This window comes from Canis lupus, chromosome 16 (genome assembly GCF_048164855.1).
Source record: "Canis lupus baileyi chromosome 16, mCanLup2.hap1, whole genome shotgun sequence".
Lineage (NCBI taxonomy): Eukaryota > Metazoa > Chordata > Mammalia > Carnivora > Canidae > Canis > Canis lupus.
Genome location: NC_132853.1, coordinates 2,569,146 through 2,588,341, shown reverse-complemented (window position 1 = coordinate 2,588,341; position 19,196 = coordinate 2,569,146). Strand labels below are relative to the sequence as shown.

The 19,196-nt window shown below is 59.1% G+C and overlaps 1 protein-coding gene across 1 annotated transcript; it reads right to left on the bottom strand.

Moving 5' to 3' along the window:
* Positions 1-438: 438 nt before the first annotated feature.
* Positions 439-19,185, bottom strand: ADGRD2 (adhesion G protein-coupled receptor D2; the record flags this gene model as incomplete). The annotated part of the gene is given in 22 exon segments (XM_072777723.1): positions 439-545; positions 729-803; positions 1,036-1,146; positions 1,266-1,514; positions 2,098-2,212; positions 2,295-2,348; positions 2,464-2,505; positions 6,546-6,666; positions 7,526-7,641; positions 7,725-7,858; positions 8,361-8,514; positions 8,788-8,890; positions 9,005-9,087; positions 10,330-10,485; positions 12,257-12,362; positions 12,780-12,903; positions 13,410-13,544; positions 14,252-14,363; positions 15,541-15,742; positions 15,744-15,820; positions 16,094-16,179; positions 19,065-19,185. Coding segments are annotated over 22 exon segments (2,583 nt in total), but the record flags the coding sequence as incomplete, so codon positions are not given.
* Between the last annotated feature and the right edge of the window lie 11 nt (positions 19,186-19,196).

Below are 19,196 nucleotides of genomic sequence, written 5' to 3'. Positions count from 1 at the left end.
GGCCTGGGGGGGCCTGGGGGGGCCTGGGGGGGGGCCTGGGGGGGGGCCGCCGCGGGCCGAGGTGGAAGCGGCTCCGTTGCTACGAGCGGCCTTAGCAACGCGCGCGTTCAGCGCAGACAAAGGCGCCGTCACTGGAGCGCGGCGGGGGTGGGGGCGGGGCGGGGCGCGGGCGGGGCGGGGGCGGGGCGCGCCGTGGGTGGGGGCGGGGCGGGGCGCCGTCGGGCCCATGGAGGGTCCACCGCGCGCTGGCCTGGAGGGGGCGCCCCCCGCCTGCTCGGCCGAAGCGGGAGCCCAGGCTGGGAGCCGGGGCCCTACGGACTCGGGGCTCCCCATGGCGCGGTGGGGGAGGGGCCGGGCCGGCATCCGCAGCCTCTGCGGCTGCTCGGAGGGACGGGGGTTCCCCTGTGCCCGGGTTAGAGGAGTCCCCGAGGCAGGGCTTTAGCCCGGAGCCCCGCCCAGCGGGAGCCGCACGGACCGGCCTGTCTCGCGCCCACAGGGAGGTCCCCCGGGTATGAGGCCGGGCCGCTGGGCTCCTAGACCGGGTCCTGGGCGGACACAGGCGGGCAGTGGCCAGAGGCCCCTCTGCTCCCCCGGGCTAGGCTGAGCTCCGGAGGCTCAGCCCTCTCTGAGCAGGCCCCGGGGGAGCCCCAGCCTGGCTCCACTGCCCACAGGCCCCCATCAGCTGTCCCGCTGGGGGCAGAGCCTGAAGGATGGCGCTTGCTTCTCACCAGGTTTGGAAGTCCTTGCGGCCCGCAGGGCATCGGGGGAGGGGCGCTGAGAGGGGTACACCCGGGAGGCTGGGCCTGGGGGGCAGACGGAGGGGGTGCACCAGGGAAGGAGGGCTCCGGGCTCCCTGCCCCTCCTGCAGCACCGCACTGGGAAGGGAAGAGGTCCCAAACCTGTTCCCTAAGTACCCTCTCCCGATGAGCACTGCGCTATCCTGATGCCCCCAGTGTCCCCATGGAGGCCTCTCAGACGCCAGGAAGAGGAAGGGCCCGCAAGGGGGAGGACACGTGTGCTTGCTTCTCGAATCACCTCCATCCTGGGGCAGGGGGGCTGAGGGGGTGTCCAGGTGCCAAGGGGGAAAGGGGAGCTCCCTGACGTGGGAGCTGTACCTGATGCCTTGAATGCTGTCAGCTCCACAGCCTGAGGACACAGGAGGTCATCAGGGGAGGGGCCCCCACTCCCCCTGCTCCCCCTTGCCCTGGGAGCCCTGGGCGACCTTGGTGAGGACTCCTCCACCCCCACCCCCCACCCCCCGCGGCCTTGGTATTCAGGCTCTGCCAGTGCGCAGTCAGCACCTCCCAGTGGCTCCCAGTGCCCTGCCACCTGCGAACCGAACCGACAAACGGGGCCCCTTGGATCCCCGAGAGAGCCCCTCCTCCCCGGCCCTCCCCGAGTCCCTGGGGATTCCCCTACTCCTGGCAAGACCCTGCACCCCTGTCCCAGCCTCACCGGTCTCTCGGGTTCTGCAACAGAGGAGAAGGCTGTGGGGACTCTGGGGCCGTGAGTCCCTACAGGAGAAGAACACTGAGTAGGTGAACTTTTAGGAGGCTGAGGCAGGAAGCTCTCTCTCTCTCCGCTCTACCACCCTGGACAGGACCTCATTATCAAGACCCTAAGGATCCACTTAAAGGTTTACCCCACAGATGAATGATGAAGAAACTGAGGCCCAGAGAGGGAAGGCAACATGTCTAAGGGCACACAGCAGGCGAACTAGGAGCTGGGCCTGAAACTCCTGGCCTGGCCTTGAAGTCCTTTAGCTCATGCCGTCTCAGGGCCCCAAACCCTATCTACCCACCTGGCTTCTGGAACCTCAAGCCCACTCTGCATGGAGACCCAAGGAAGGTGACCCTGAGCAAGGCCTATCTCTGGGCTGGGCAGCAGGGGCCCCTGTCCCCTGGTGGTGGTGGTGGCAAAAAAAGAAGCCATTTTTAAGCCAGTCCTCAGGCCCCGAGCTTGCAGAATTCCCTGGGCCTCAGTCTCCTTGTCTTTTGGACGGGCTGAGGATCTGCCATTGCCTTCCCAGCTTTACTGGAACACTGGGGAAACTGAGGGACTTGGGAGCACTCACGCTGGAGGCTTGTGTGGCCTTACCTCTAACAGCCAAGTGTCTTCGAGCTGGAGCCAAGGCTACAGGGTCGTCCAGAGCCACCTCCCAGGGACCCAGGGACCTAGGGTGGGACCCTGGGCCCATGGGGCTGGAGCAGGCCTGAAAGGAAGGGGTGTGGGCTCTGGAATCCTGGCCGTGAGCAAGACCTCCCACCCCAGGATCCCCACCTGCCCTCACCCACCGTGAATGCCTCTGTTGCCTTTTTCTCAGTCATCCTCTGCAATGCACCCGGGACCTGGGGGATGGTCATTGGGGTCAGGCCTGGGACCCTCCCCTGAACTCCAGCCACGGGGGCCCTGCGAGTAAGCCCTGCCCACCCCACCCCCCAGCAGCCAGTGTCCCCAGCTCACCTCCCCGTTGTAGGCAGCATAGACCAGGAAGATGTATGGCCCCTGGGGACAGACCCAGCATGTGGGTGGGTGTCACTGCCTGGGAGTCCCCCACTGCTTAGCCCTGGGGCCACAACAGGGACACCTCCAGAGATACCCAGAGACATTCAGAGACAGAGGCTGGTGAACAGAAACCCTGCCCTGCCCCCCTCCTGCACTTGGGAGGGGATATCTGTGACACTATGGTAGACAGAACCAGAAGGGGCCTTACTCCACTCGACCCCATGCCTTCAGCCTCTGGCCACCAGACAGCCTCTCTGCTCTCTTGTCCCTCTGTGTGTTGTCCCCCCACCCCCGCCGCCCCATCCTTGCAGCCTCATCATGGCTACAGGAGTGGCTGGTGGGAAGGGGGACACCTTCCTGAAATCAAGGCTAAATCAAATCCTGGGACAGCAGACGTGTGAATGCATGCTGATTTGTGCCTCCAGTTGAGCGTGTCTCTGACCGTCTGTCTCTTCACCTGGAAGGTGGAAGCCCAGACTCACCCCTGCTGTGTGTGAAGGACATAGCACAGTGGTTGGGTCCTCCTGCCCACACATGCGAGGACCAAGAGGGCCTGGCTACTCACAAAGTACCATGACACTAGGGGTGACAACTCTCATAGCAGCTCCATGGCAGAGGGGTTGGGCGGGTTAATCCTTCCTTTTGCTGGATAGGTAACCCTGGGGCCTGGGGCAGGGGACAAAGCAATGAGTCCCAGGCCAACGTGTGACCCAGCAGGTGGAATTCAGAGCCTAGGCCTTCCTCAGATTCTACCTGGATAGGCAACAGCCCCCGCCTTGAGGCTCAAACTGGAGGACACAGGTTGGGTCCAGGCGGCTCCTTGAGGCCTGTAGCCTCAGTATCAGAGCCTGATTGTCCCTCTGGTTCTTAGGCCCCAACTGGGTTGCTACCACCCTTCACCCTAAGACAGACCCTGGTGCCCCCGCAGCCAGGGTGTCCTCCCTCTGCAGCCTTCCCCATCTGGTTTCTTCCACACACTCCTCTGCTCAGCTCCTCACACCCAAACAAAGGCATCTTTCCAAACTCCAACCGGACCACACCAGCACCTACCTGCCTGACATTCTCCAAGGCTCTCTGGCACCCCTGGGGTCACACTGAGCTCCTGACAACAGCTCTGGGGACCCTGCATGGTCTGTCCCATTTCTGACCAGCTCACGTGCCCCTCCTTCATGTCTCCACTTGATCCCACCACCTCCCCTGATCTAAAACGTGTTTGACTTCCCCCTCACTGTTGGACTACTAGCTGAGAATCACTCCCGCTGGGAAGCACCCTTTCTGCCTCCCCGAGAGGCTCCTCTGTCCCCACCCTGCCTCCAAGTTCCCTCAGGTTCTCAGCCTCAGTCATGCTGTGCTGTGGGTGACGGTTTTGCTGTTTGTCTCTCCCTCGGGCTGAGACCTCCAAGGGTGGAGTCTTCGATCCCTGTGCACCACCTCCAGGATGCCGCCCGGCGCGGGTACCCAGGGAAACACATCCTCACGCTCACGGTTCTTCTGGTGTGTGCAGGGTGTGGTGCTCTGCACTTTCCAAGTGTCATCTCAGTTGAACCCCGTAGTGACTCCATGAGGTAGAGAATATAAGCCCACTATAGAGATGTGGCAACTGGGGCTTGTTTCAACTTGTCTGGGCCTCCCAACAAGACTGGGCCCCGGGGAACCACAGCTGGTTAGATGTGCGGCTCGGCTCTCCTGCCACAAAACCTGTGACAAAACCCGCCACAAGGGCCACAAACCGCAGCCCTGAAGAGTGAATGAGGCCCAGCTGGGTTCTGTCCCTCCAGCTCAGGCCTGCTCCAGGGAAGGAGGGTGGTCCCGAGGGCAGCTCTTGCCCAGCTCAGCCCCAGACACGGTGAGCGAGGGATCCTCGGAGGTGGTCGGGCTGAGGGAGACAGGGAGGGACAGCAGTAGAAAAGACAGAGAGGAGAGGCCAGGCCAGGCTGAGGGGATCCCAGAGAGCACAGCCCAACTGGGGGACCTGTCCGCAGATGATCCCGGGAACATCAGGGTGGGCCCGGGGCCCAGGCCGTCTGGCTCCACGAGGCAGCCTCTCCCCACCTTCACCGGGAGACCTTGGCAAGGAAGGCCGAAGGCTGACTGGGAAGAGAGGTCGTGCTTGAGGACAAAAGCCGGGGGGTCAGGGGTCAACATAGAGGGAGACACAGTGGGAGGCCCAGGGAAGGCAGGTGGGATCTGTGCCAGAGGAGGAGGGGACCGATGGAGATAGCTGGGACCGGGACAGAGCCAGAACCGCAAACAAAATTCAGAGACAGAGACAAAGTGAGATGACGGGAGAGGAGAGGATGGGGAGGGAGGGAGGCCAAGAGGTGGCACTGGCTCCATGGGCTGCAGCTCTGCCCACCTGGAGGCTACTGCAGGGATGATGCTCTGTGGTCACCATGGCAACGGGCTGCTGCTACCAGGGCCACTGTGGGGGGAGGAGGTGCCCCGGGCAGGGTGGCAGGGAGCCCGGCAGGGCCCAAATTCCAACCCTGGATGCCCTGAAGCGTGGGGCTCAGGGGAAGGCTTCTCTGTGTCAGGGAAGGGGTGCAGCGAAGCCCTCTGCCCCCCACCACTCAGGCCCGCACAGGTCTCTGGAGACATGCTTCTTTGGGAATAGCTGGAACCCCTGTTTTTCTTCATTTCCTGGGCTCCTCTTTGGCCCAGCCTCCATCCTCTCCCAGCAGCAGCCCCTTCTTTCCTCTCCACGCCCACAGCGGCGAGAGTGGGGCATCCCCACGGCCCAGGGGGAGAAGGTGACATGGACGGGGACCTGGTACCCACCACCACCTGCACCCTTCCTCACTCCCTGACCCCCCCCCCCGCCCCAGCGCTTCGTGCCTCGTCTCGGCCATGCTCAGCCCCACAAGAACACGACACTTTTGTCCTCCTTTCCTGCTCTGTCCCCGGGCCTTGACTGGTGCACAGTACCTGGCAGGCCCGACAGATACCACATGGACGGATGAATAACTGAGTGGGTGCTTCCCCGATCCCGCTCTCCTCCCCACCCCGCACCCCTTCCAGGAATCAGCCAGGCCCAGGTGCTCATGGCTGAGCAGACTCCAGACTTGGGCCCCAGCACTGCTCATCCTAGGCTGTGGCCCTGGGCAAGGACCTCACAGAGTTCTGCTTCCTTTCCCGGGGCTCAGAGCTCCTGGGCATCCTGCATGGCTGTGCACAGCCTCCGGCCCCTTCATCCTAGGAGTAGAGGGAGGGTCCCCAGGAGGAGCTCTGGGACACGTGGCCCTGGACAGAGTTGGTACCTGATTTCCTGAGCTTTCCTTGTCTGTCCTGGAGCCCTCCTTTCTCAGGCCTGGCAGGAGCCAGGAGGAGGAGGTGCGCACAGCAGGAAGAGGTACTGGGGGTGCCAGGGAGGCTGAGGGGAAGGGCAGGGGCAGAGAAGGCCCTGCTTGCACCTCAGGCCTCTGGGTTGTGCCCGTCTGGGTCTACGTCTGGGTCTCCCACAGGACTGCAGGCCCTCCGAAGACAGGGACCTAGTCTGACCCCTCTCCATGGCTCCTGGACACAGGACCCTGACAGGCACATAGGAAGCTTCCTGCCACCCCACCGTTACTGACTCATTTATGTGGGCTGAGCGATGTCCTCCTAACCAAACCCTTTTAAAAACTGCTGTCTTCACCACCACAGGAGCTAACACTGCCCCACAGTGGGCCACCCTCTGACCCTGACAGGAGAGGTCACTGGTGTCCCGAGCTCCATCCTTGGCCTCCTGCCGCGGCTTAGAGTAGCTCCGGCACCAGCCAGGTGGCTGGAACTTCTGCCAACCCCCAGTGTCTGGACCTCAGCTTCCTCACCTGTAGAATGGGCACAGAATCCTCCACGATGTGCTGCCTCTTTGATTTGAGGCTTTGTTCCCACTCTCGCCCTCACCTTCCTGCATCTTGACAATGTCCCCTGCTCGTTGTTAGTGACTCCCATGACGGAGAGGACACTCCTTTTCCCGCCTCCTGACAAAGCAGTCGCTCCCTGTGAGTGCCACTGCGTGTCAGAGCCCTAGTCCCAGACGATCCGGGGCCTGGAAGTACCTGGAAGGAACTGAGGCTCACGGCAGCATACGCCCAGGTTGGGCTGCGGTGCACCAACATGCCGACCAGCCGGCTCAGGCCCAGGACGGGCAGCAGGACCAGCACTGGCTTCACCGTGGCCCTGTGGGAGAGCGGGCAGGGCTGAGGGAGGCTGGGGTGGCCTGGGAGCCCCTGCAGGCTGCTGGGTAGGGCGGCACGTGGGAGGTGGCTGCCGAGGAGTCAGTGGTGCAGACCAGGGACCACTGCTTAGGACTGAGGGGCAGCTGGAATTCTCAGCTGGACTTGGCTATTCCTTCTCAGAAGTGGTATGAAGTTGGGGCAGTAGCACTGGGGAAATAGGGTCCCGGGCCCAAACCCGGCTCAGAGGAAGGGTGTGGCAGCCGTCGGAGGGAAGGCTAAGGACTGGGCAGCGGATCCAGGGGACACAGAGTCCAAAGTCTTCCCTTCTCAGGGACCCCTGAGACTCCCTGGCTTGTCGGGGACCCACTGGCTTAGACTGCTCTGCCTTTGGCAGACGACGGGGGAGAGGAAGACCAGGGGTGCCCTCCTCTTGGCAGGAGATGGCTCTAGAGAGTGAGAGAAGTCCTTGGCAGGGGTAGGGACCAAAATCCTCACTCTGAACCCGAACTTCTGGGGACTGCCGGATCTGGTGGGTCTCCCCCTACCTTGTCCCTGCCAGGCCATTCGCGCTATCCATAGATGGTGAGCTTCCAGGATGGTGGCTTGTGTCTACAACCCCTCCTACTCATCTACACTGATTATCATCCCCCCAGGTGACATGCGTGGGCACAGGCTTGCACATGTCCACACACATGAACATGTGTGCACACACCAGCAAGGCACTTGTGCACACATATGCTCATGTACGGCTTCAGACCTGTGAACACACAGGGCCTCATGACCACATGCTGCCACCATGGACTCACACAGGCTCACATCCAATGAGTCCCCCATCCAGCTCCCCCACTTCTGAGCCTCACCATGTCTGGATCCTGATCTGCTCCTGCAGACAGGGCTGTGGGCTCAGCATGCGGGCACGCCGGCGGGCACTGGACACAGTGACCATCACCACACGGACCAGGATCCACGTGTTGGCCTGGGGACCTGGTGTCAGTGGCCGAGAGGGCCATCCCCTTCCCCAGCATGCCCTCCCCCAGGCCCCTGGGCACCCCTGCTCACTGTCAGCACAAAGAGCACAGGCCCCACAAAGGCCCAGATGGTGTCCGTGTGCACATTGAGCCAGCAGTGCCCAGTGGCCACATAGTCATGGGGGGACACAGCCAAGGTGGTGGCCACAATGGCCACAGGTGCACCTAGGAGAAGCATAAGTATCCCAGGACCATGCCACTTCTTCCGTCCTCCCCAGGTCCTGGCCCCTACCCCAGAGCCACAGTTGTCCCAGGCTAGCAGGTGCACTGGTGGGCGCTGGGAGATCTAGGAAGGGGGCTGGGTGGGCACCATCCTTCTGGGGTGGCCTTGGAAACCTGGGTAGCTGGGGAAGGCGACAGCTGGGACCAAACTGAGGGAGGGTGGTGACTGGTAGGGGGGCCAGCGGGCCACAGATCAGGGAGACGGTGCTAGGGGTGGGGAGTTGAGATGCCTGGGGTGGAGGATGATTAAGAAAGGCTGGGGTTGGGTAAAGCTGGAGGGTGACAGAGCTGAGGAAACTGAGGTGGGTGCTGGGCACCAGGCAGTCCCGGGTACCAGGTGGAGATGGGGACTGGGCCGCATTGCGGTGGGGTGATGTTGGACAGCAAGAGGCCACACAAAGCAGAGCTGAGGACAGAGTGGGAGAGGGGGCCAGAGGGTCCTCACCCCAGCCTGTGGCGTAGAACAGTGTCATCCTGGGGCCTGGGCGCATGCTTACAGCCACCACTTTGCTCCACAGCAGTAGGCCCTCCACCAACACCCAGGAGAAGGCAACCAAAAAGAGAAGGTGCATGATAGCTGTGACGGCCACACAGGTCACCTGTGGGTGGGAGGGTGGTAGGTCCCCACCAAAGCCAGCTGTGGGTGCAGCCCTGTTCTGGGTCCCATGCGCCTGCCGGCATCGTAGACCCAGGGGGGTTCCAGTGGGGAAGGTCTCTGGGCAGTGCCCTGGGCCCAGAGCCACCACTCTGGGCATTCTTTCATCTATGTGCCATGCTCCCCCAGGAAATGGAGCCAAGTGAAGACGTCCGGGGGCAACCCAGATAAGGCTGGCCTCCCCCCAAGCTCACAAGCATGCCTGCTGGGTGCCCACCTCGTTGGCCTTTGCCCACTCACTGGCCATGAGGAAGCCCTCAGCAGAGGCCAGGGAGAAGATGAGGTTCTTGTGGACCGTGGCTCGCTCGGACTTGGGGACCCTGGACAGGCAGGAGTCAGTTAGCAAGGACACCACCATCAGCGCCCACCCCATCAGCCCCTCCTGCACCAAGGTCATTTGGGACCAGGATGGACATGACTGGAGCTCACCTCACCCGGCTGCCAGGAAGAGCAAGAAGGACACACCGCAGCCCGCAGACGAGAGCGTCCTCAGCAGTGACTCCTCCTCAGCGCGCCTCTGTGGGAGGGCCGCAGGCCCCAGAGGATAGTAACCTGGCCACCACCCTGCGCTGCCCAGACCAGGCCTCGCCTGTCCCCTCCTTGTCCGTAGTGAGGCAGGATGGTGACAGCAGCAGCCGGCCAGGCCTCGCCTGTCCCCTCCTTGTCCGTAGTGAGGCAGGATGGTGACAGCAGCAGCCGGCAAGGCCAGGCTTACGGACAGCAGGTACTTAATGAGAGCATTTGCATGTCCTCTCCTGCGGGCTTTCCCTAAACTGGCCCCAAGCTGTCCAGGGTTCCCTGATCCCACAGCGATTAAGAGCACTGGGTTGGAAGCGACGACACAGCCATAGGGAGAGGATGGCATGTGGCAGCCCCCCACTGAGGGGCCACGGAGCAGACCTGCAAACTGCCTCTCTCTGTCTTTACAGGACAAATGGTCTGACGCGTGTTTCTCTAATGCGCTCCCCCGCGCCGAGGGGCTCTGGCATCCCTGGGGACCCTGCCCTGCCTCACTCAATCTCTTAGCAAGTGACCACTCAGAGTCCTTGCCAGCTCTAGGGCACACCTGCCTGGCCCCCCTCCTGGGATTTGGTGTGTTTGCAAGTGGCCCCGGGGCCACCCTTGGTTCGGTCTCCTTTTACGTCTGCCCTCACCTCAGCCATGGCTCTACCTACAGGCTCTGTCTCTCCAGCTCCCACCCTGACACCCATGGATGTCCCGGCCCCGGAGCCATGGCCTGCCCCGCCCCGTCATCCACCTGCGCCCTCTCTGAGATGACACCTGCATCTCCCAGCTGCCCAGGCCTTTGTCTCAGACGACCTCCTTCTCCCTCAGTCCCTCTATCCGCCTTATGTCCCCCAGTGCAAGGCCCCTGCCTTCTGCCTAGGTGACTGGCCCGGAGAGCCCTCGCTGCTCTTTGACCATCCAGCTCACTTCTAGCACCCTCCAATACCTGCTTACCACGTTCACATGCATCCTCTGCCGGTAGGATCACCACCGAAGTGCGTGAGCATTCTAGGCTCTGTGCAATCTGACCCATGCCGCTTGTCCCTCCATCTTCTTCCACTCCTGGGCCCTACACTGGGAGCTCCAGACACACTGAAGTTCTGGAATATGCCAAGTCTGCCTGCCATTTCTAGTCTCCTTGCCTTTGCTCAGACTGGCCTTCTGCTTGGGACACATTTCTGTTGAACTCTTGGTCATCCTTTAAGACTTGGTTCTGACTCTACCCTCCCAACCCTACCTCCCTGGTACCCACCTGGACGTCATACACCTGCAACAGGACAGCGAAGTTGGTGCTGTGGTTGCAGAAGCAGGTGGTAGAGTCCTGGCACAGGGTGGCCACAGAGCAGCCAGTAGTGGCCCACGAGCCTCCTGTGTCCGGGCTGGGGAAGGGTAGAGAACAGAAGGGCTCCTGAAATGAGGCGGACACCAGGGGGAGGGGGAGGTGGCAAGGAGGGGAAGGCCTCTCTCTAAAGCTTGGGGTCCAGCTGCCTCTAACTCACTTTGTGACCCTGGGCAAAGCTCTTCCCCTCCCTGGGCTTCAGTTTCCCTTCTGTAAAGTGCACCTACCACTCTCAGGATGATCGGGGAATGGGGCTAATACCAGTGATTACAGCTGATTAATTCCATTAGTTACTAAGTGACTAAGTGATTGATATTCAGCTAAGGATCCAAGATAGGGAGCTGGGGCTAATCTCTGAACCCTCCTCTGCTCCTTCAAAGGCCCAAGGGCCCTGGCCTTGGGTGTATCATTAAGTCTGCCACCTATTTGACACATGAGTCTGTCTCCAGGCACCCCACAGGCACCCCACAGGGTGAGCTCGCCTATCTCCCATGATGGGGAGCTTACTACCTCCTTACTTACTAACAGATTCTCTTGCTTCAGCTTGTCCTGGAGCTGGGGAGGGGTCTGAGGCCATCCCTGCAAGATTGGAGACCAAAACTACACCTCATCCTCAAGTAGAACAGATGGCTTAAAAACAAACAAACAAACAAACAAATTGCCTTATCTAAAGAACTCAGAAATGGAAACTCACCTGATACTGAAGTTCCAGAAAGCACAGACAGGCTCCACCAGTTTCTGCGGGGAGACCTAAGGACAGGAAACAGGGAGAGAGCAGGTGTGTGAGTGGGTACGGAGGGCATGGGGGAGGTGTGTGAATGTGTATGGAGAGGAGAGAGCAGGGTGATGCAGGGGGATGCTGAGTCCTCTGAGTTTGAGGACTTTTTAGTGTATGTAGATTTGCCTACTTTAATCAAATTGATTTTTAGTTTTGGGATGATACACAAAAGACTGATAAACTGGGATCCCTGGGTGGCTCAGCGGTTGGGCGTCTGCCTTTGGCTCAGGGCGTCATGATCCCAGTTTGGGGGTGGAGTCCCGCATCGGGCTCCCTGCGAGGAGCCTGCTTCTCCCTCTGCCTGTGTCTCTGCCTCTCTCTGTGTTTCTCATGAATAAATAAAATCTGAAAAAAAAAAGACTGATAAACTGTGCGGTGTATGTATGTGTGTGTACATGTTCAGGATTAGTGGCTGTGGGCAAAGCTGACTTTAGCTTTTTCTGAAACTAATGTTTCAAACCAAGAATTTGTGTATTTCATGTAATGAAATGAAACCACATTTCCTGGAGATCTTTCCATGTCGTTTTATAGAAAAAGACCCGTTCTTTACATAACTCTAGTGGATTATTCCACTGTGTAGCTGCACAGGGCTTTTTTGTGCAATCCCCCCTTGGTGGACACTTACGTTATTCCAGCTCTCAGGAGCACATTGTCGTGCAGATCTCTGTACAGCTCCCTGGATGTTCCAATGGGAACCACCAGTGTTTGGAGTCATGCACACCTCTAATGAAGTCCCAGCTCTGCCCCTCACAAGCTAGGGCCCATCACAGCCCCTCCGCCAAGCTCACTTTTTGCCAATGTCAACTGGGCAGTTGGAGAATTACATGGATATTGCTTATTTAAGACACCCAGCATAAAGTAAGTGTATAATAAACTACTTCCCTTTCCATTTCCTTGAAGACAATGGGATGGCTTGTGAATATTTTTCTTGACCAGTTTAGACCTTGGTTTAAATAAATGAATATTGGGGGAGGGGGACACCAAATTAGGATATCCAAATATCCAGGATATCCAAACCAGGATAAGTGTAGTCGGGTGGCAGGTCTCCCTCTTCCCCCATACCTGGGCCTGGTGCTGCAGATGAAAGGTCACAGCTGTGCTGACCTCCCCAGTTTCATCCCACACCTCAGAGGAGATGATGGCTGAGCCCACCTGGGTGCCTAGAAACCTGTGGGGAGAAAGGGAGCTTTTAAGGGCACCAGCTGGCTGTGTGGGAGAGGTGGTAGATGGCCAGTCAGGAAGACACAACCTCTATGTCCAAAGAAACATCAGGAAATGCCCTGTGTTTGGAATTAGGGCACATGGGTTTCAGTTTTACCTTGGAGACTTGCTAGTAAATTCAGTAAGCCCTGTCTTCTCCCTGAATCTCAGCACTGAAGCCAGACAGTAGTTGAGTCAGGTTTCAGCAGCTTGCCTTGGGCAGGCACAGAGATGTTGTGTGTGTTGGGGATGGGAAGGGTTTGGTTCTGGCTGCTAAAGGCAGATTTGCCTATCAGAATGAGGGCTCTGGGATGGGATGAAGGCCTGGCCTTCCCTGAGGAGGGGATCCAGACCCCCAGGAGCCTACTGGGTAGGGCCTACTCACCTCTGCATCTTGTTTGCCTCTTCTGAGATGTCAGGGGCTTGGGGCTCTAGGCCAGGCTCCCCGAGGGTGTGCTGGAGGATGCTTGAGCTGAACCAGCTGTGGATCACGGTGACTCCAGAGAGGCCTGGCTAAGGAGGAGAGGGCCAAGACCCCACCCTGTGACTGAGCAAGTGCCACAGGTTACCCCGAGGGAGATGCTCTGCCAGCCTTACGGATAGGGAGACTGAGGCTCATAGAGATTAATTGATTTCCCAAAGATCACAGTTAATAAGTGGTAGAACTGGAATTCCAATCAGCCATGGTTCATGCACTTGACCTGGCAGCTCTAAGGCCCTCTGGCCCATGTCCTGATCTTCCAGCCCTAGGTGGCAGCAAGGGTAGTGGCACCCTGTACCACCCACTTCCAAGAGGAAATGTGTGGAGTTCCGAGGAGGAGACTAAGTGAACACCTACCATGTGACAAGTGCTTTTGATCTCATAACAACCCATAAGGCCAGTACAAACAGGACTGTCTTACAGGCAAAAAACCAGACTCTGAACGCTGAGGGAACTCATTCAAAGTAATGGAGTTAGCAACACGAGGGCTGACCCAGACCCCAACAGGGACCCACTCCCCACCCTCTTACCCACCTTTCCCAAGGAGCTGCTTCACTTCACCTGCAGGGATACGGATGTGGCCAGGTCCCTCTGGGTGCCCCCAGGGCATCGTGAACACATGGCTCTCTGTGCTGGCCTCTGTCAAGTGTAGGCTCTGCACCTCCAGACCTGGGATCAAATGGGGTTGTGTGGCTGGACCTCTGGCAGGAGGTCTTTCTCCTGAGCTGGCCCAGCTGGCAAGGTCTCCTTCCTCTCTCCCTGCCGCAGGGCTAGGTCATTATTCCAGCTTAGAGAGGTTCAGCACCTCACCCAATGTAAATCTGGCTTCTTCAAGTCTGGGGGTGAGGTGGAGGGGATCACTGAGAAACAGGTCCTGGGGGCAGGACCTGAATATCCACAAGCCACCAGAAACTACTGGGCAAGCAAAGGACACAAGCTTTGCCAGAGTTCCACCATCTGTGCCCCGTTCAATCTACAAACACTCACTGAGTGTGTACTTGGATCTGGCCTGAGATGTAGAAATGACTCAGAAATGGCCTCGGCACTCAGGGAGCTTTGGGATGAATGACATCAACACCACAAATGCAACAAGAGATATGTTCAAGATGCTGAGGGTAACAGTGAGAGGAGGAACTGACTGTCAGAGAGCTAAAACCAGGCAAGGTTCCCGGGAGGGTGGGTGCTCAGGCAGTGTTCTGGAGGATATGCAGGAATTGGCTAGGTCAAGGGAGAAAGGGCATCTGGATGGAGGGTACAGTGCGGGTAAAGGCAGGGAACAGCATGGAATATCTACAGTAGTACGGAGGGCTCCCAGTGATGGAGGCTGGGAGCGAGTGCAGGGCCCAGCTGCGTGGGAGTGGGGCTAGCAGGCTCACCCACACGGCGGTGCTGGATGTGCCATCGGGGCCGCTCAGAGACCAGCACGGTGCTCAGCAGGGGTGCCAGGCGCTGGACACTTGCCATCAGGGCCATGGGTCCGCCAACCACCTGGGAGAAGCCCCATCTCAGCTTCCTCCCACTCTGCACCCTGCTGCCGCCCGCTTGACTGCTGTGGGTCACGCACTCTCAGAGATCTGTGAAGTGGCCTGCCTGTTCCCAACACCTGGTGGCTCCTTATGGCCTTTAGGACCAAGTCCCAGGTCCTCAGGCCAGTGTCTGAGGCCCAGCCCAATCAGCCTCCTCTGATGTCTGCAAGCTTAGCCCAGGCCAAGGCCTCACAGTGCTCCATGCCTGCTGGCTGGTCGTCTGCCAACCAGGCACACTCAGAAGGTGGGGCCGTGCCTCCCCCTTCTTTGGTCTGACTCAGTGCTAGGCCTACAGCAGGTGCTCACCCTTTAGATTCCCAAAGAGAAGCCATGTGGTTGGGGGGGAGGCCAGGGAACAGGCAGGGAGGATGCGCGGTGATGGGACCACTCCTCTGGACTGAGCAAGCCACCGCTGTGCCCATTCACTCCTCTCATGGCCTCAGCGGGGTGGGTCAGATCATCCCTGTTCTGTTCTGTTCTCCAGGGGAGAAAATCAGGGGCTTCCGAGTCCCAGCTTTTCCGAGGCTACTTACAGACCCTCAGGCAAACATGGGTTCACACCCTTCCCGGGATGGGAGCTCACCATCCCAACAGGTGAACCATTCCATGGAACCAAGCTCCCGTGTTCTGTCATGTCCACCCTGTCCCCAAGCCGAGGGCCCGGTTCTGTCCTCTGAGGCCACAGAGGCACCATCTCTGCTCCTTCTGCCCCAGAGACTTTCAGGTGATGTCTCTGACCCCTTGTTCTCTTCTTCCTCTAGGCCGATTACTCCCAAACCTACAGCCACTCCTGCCAGGGGACGTTTCCAACCCTCACCACCTGGAGAGCATCTGTCGTGTTCTCCTGAGGGTCTGGGCTGTTTGGGAAGCAAGATGGCTGAACCCTCAGCATAGAGGGCCTCCCTCTTAGGGGGTCAGCAGATTCTTGGATGTGGGGGAGGTCCTTATGGATTAGTGGCTCTAATTTTCAATGGCAGAAACTATTACTCAACAGTGGTTGTGTGTGGAAGTTCTACTTCTATATAATAGATAAAGCTCAGCAATGGGTGCTGACTCACCCATGGCTACACAACAAGCTGGAGGCAAGGATGGAACCAGAGTCCAGGCCCCCCTGCCTCACCTAGCCCTGCCAGCCTCACCTCACTGACTGGGAGCCATGCATCAGCCAGCTGCTCCTCCAGGACCAAGCTGGCCACAGACACGATGCCCTGGCCTAGCTGCTCCCAAGGCCCTGTTAAGGGCTCTGGCTCCCCTGCCCCGAGGACTGTCACCCTCTTCAGGAAGTGTACGACAGCCAGCAGTGCAGCGGGGCCCAGTGGAGCTGCTTCCTTTGCCAGTACTCTCCAGGATACCCAGGAAGTTGCAGGCCTCGGCCAGCGACAGGTCTCCATGGACTTCAGAGAGAGGGTCAGGGAGGAGCTGTGGGCAGAGGAGCCATTTATTGCTGGTCTGGCTCTTAGGAGGGATCTCCCGGGGCCATACTTGGGTCTTACGAGGGTCTTCTTGGTGGGCACATGTCAAACTTATCACAAGCCCCCAGCTCTCAAGGGTTCCAAAATAAGGAATAGGAACAACTGTAATTTCTGAAGACACATTAGGTTGGTGTCCCCTTTATAGATGAGGAAACTGAGGTGTAGGGAGGTGACTCATAGTGTCCCCAGGCCCTTCAGTCCCCGGGAAGGGGGGGCTCACCACAATGGTGTTGGCCAAGGTATTGACTCGGCTGATAACATCCTGGCCAGGCCATGACTGGGAGTCCTGCAGCCGCTGATAAGTCTCTGCAAAGGAAGGGATGCCAGGCTGGATGACGAGCAACACTGCCCAGAGGTGCCCCATCCACCAGCTACTGCCCAAGGAGGAAGAGCATATTGACAGTTGTGTGTCTGGAACCTTACACAGTTCTAGATGGGGAAACCGAACCATGGAATGCCAAAATCACTTGCCTAAGGATACAGCAGGCTTTCACCTTCAGGTGTGTCTGGCCCCACTCTCTTGTGGTTTGGACTCCGTAGAGGCCCTGAGACTCCGAGAAGATTCTGAATTCCCAGTTTGTGCCAACTACTCACTCCCCCTCGGCCTACACTGGTCCACACCCAGCTTCCCCTTCAGCAGAGCCCTGGGCACTGCCAGGGCGCACCTGTCCGGTAGCAGCAGAGGAAGGGCTGAGGTTGAAGGCAGAGCAAAGAGCCTTGGGTACGGGATCCCGGGCTCCACACAGGGCACTCCTCTGAGGGCACTGGCAGGGATGGGACAGGTGTTGGGGCTGTATCCTGGCTCCCCAGCAGCCCCTGTGACCCACCCGCCTGTTGGGTCCCGAAGTACACCCTAGAGGCCAGGAAGCACAGCTTCGGAGTTAGGGGGTGACGTGGGGGCCCGGGTGAAGGGCGCTGCAGCCAGCACAAGGCGGGGCGGGGCGGCTGTGGGACGAGCCTGCTCGGGCTCCTGGGGCTGCGCCCTTGCCCTAGTGGCGGCGTCCTGGGGAGGGCGCGGGCAAGTTCTCAGGGGTGGGGTGGATCGGAGCCCAGGGGGGAGCCTACGGGAGCGGGGGGAGGGGGGGAGAGGGGCGCGGAGTCCCACTGCACGTGCACACTTTTACTCTGTTGGACGAATAGATGCTTGTATTCATCCTGTGGATGTTTTGATTCTGTTATTATTGTCAAAGGCTTATCTCGTGTGACCTCTGTAGTGATCTCCGAGGTGGGAGCTTGGAGTCCTGCAGCCTTGAGTCCCTTTGGTTGCCTCCCCCACCCTCCAGGTTCAGGTACCAGGTTCAGGTACCAGGAGGTAGAGGAGGCAGTAGCACCAGGGGGCCATTCTGGATCCAGTAGGGGCAGGTGGGGGACAGCAAGGGTCACACGTGTGACCTATATGGACTAAAGAAGGAAAAAAGCAAAGGAAAGCAGCTCAGCGTCCTGCCTTACCACCACCCCCTCTGTCTCCTGGGGTCATCTTCCCCCATGTTTGGATTCCAGAGCTTACTGGGCTGGGAGCCCAGGATGGGCTGGGCACATCTACTTGACATTTACTTGCACAAAAGGATGGTGTCCAGGAGCCCCTTCTAGGACTACAGCTGGGGAATGCTGTAGCCCTGGTGAGCTAGGAACAGCTCGAGGGGGGGGGGAGGGAAGAGAGCAGCAGCAGACAGGCCAGAGAGAGGTGGAAACGGGCAGGATCCCTGTTAGGCTTCCTTGTGTTCTTCTGGCTCTCAGCTTGGCATTCAAGGCTCTGTTTCATGAGGTCTCTGCTGAGCTCTCTGGCCTTACTTGTTTCACTATCTCCCCCCCCCCCCAACCACCTTTTGCCTGCTGCCCTAAGCTGCTCCCATTCCTCCAGGCAGCATCTCTTTTTTGTTTTGTTTTGTTTTTTTAATTTTTTAAGTTTATTTATGATAGTCACACAAACAGAGAGAGAGACATAGGCAGAGACAGAAGCAGGCTCCATGCACCAGGAGCCCGACGTGGGATTCGATCCGGGTCTCCAGGATCGCGCCCTGGGCCAAAGGCAGGCGCTAAACCGCTGCGCCACCCAGGGATCCAGCATCTCTTCTCCAGACCTTTGACCTCGCTGTCGCTCTTGACCTGGACTGGCCTCCCATCCCCACAGCGGCACCTCCTACAGGATCAGCTTGCTATCAGGGCATCCACCCAGCACTTACCGCAGGCCTGCCATAGCCACGCACTGTAGTGAGCTGAGGACACCCTAATCATGGGTGGTTTGGGGGTTACTCTTAGCAGTCTAGGGGGCTTCGGGCCTCCTGGGTCTCTATTCCAGCAATGGCCAAGCACACATGGGTCCCAGACAACATTGGAAAACAAAAAATGCTCCACTGTCCCACCACCTGGCCTCACACCATCTGGAAGTCTGGAGCCATCACCAGGGATGATTCATACCCTTTCCCCCTTTCCGTCTAAAGTGCCTAAGTGTGAAAATTGAATACAACCCAACACAGGAACCATGGGGGTTCACACTTGGCTGATTTTTTTTTTTTTAATTTATTTATGATAGTCACAGAGAGAGAGAGGCAGAGACATAGGCAGAGGGAGAAGCAGGCTCCATGCACCGGGAGCCCGACGTGGGATTCGATCCCGGGTCTCCAGGATCGTGCCCTGGGCCAAAGGCAGGCGCCAAACCGCTGCGCCACCCAGGGATCCCGGGGTTCACACTTGGGATGCTGAGAAGCACCAATTTATTGTCACTTTCCCCCCTTTTTATTTATTTATTTAAATTTAGTAGGCTCCACGCCCAATGTGGAGCTTGAACCCACCACCCCAAGATTAAGAGTTGCATGCTCTACCCCACTCTCCCCCTTTTTAAACAGCACCTGTGCCCACCCTGAACCCCCACCTTCAGAGGGTGGGGAATGGGAGGAGTCTGGTCCAAGACTGAGGTTTGGTCCCTAGCAGGTGCTGGGCACTTAGTATGAGCTCAACAGATGCTGACCGCCCCACTCCCCGGCTCACGTTTGCCTGTATTTGCCCCCCACAAACTCCTTGCCCCCCCTTCCTTGCTCGCCAAACACTCGATGGCACCCAAAAGGATTTGCGACGTCCGCCTTGGCTGCTTGTCCCTCCTCCACCAGAGGTCAGGGAGGAATCGCTCGCAGGACAGGGGCTCCCCCTTCACCCGCGCTGATGCCTCCCCCATTCAAAGCCGCGCTCCTCACCTGCTCCGTCCAGCCTGGTGCCCACCGCCTGGTCGCCCTCTGCCAAGTGTTCCGGGGACTCAGCCCCGCGGCCGCTCGGGCGCCAGCTCTCGGGGTGCGGGGCGGTGCCGGGGGCGGTACCAGGAGGCCCCG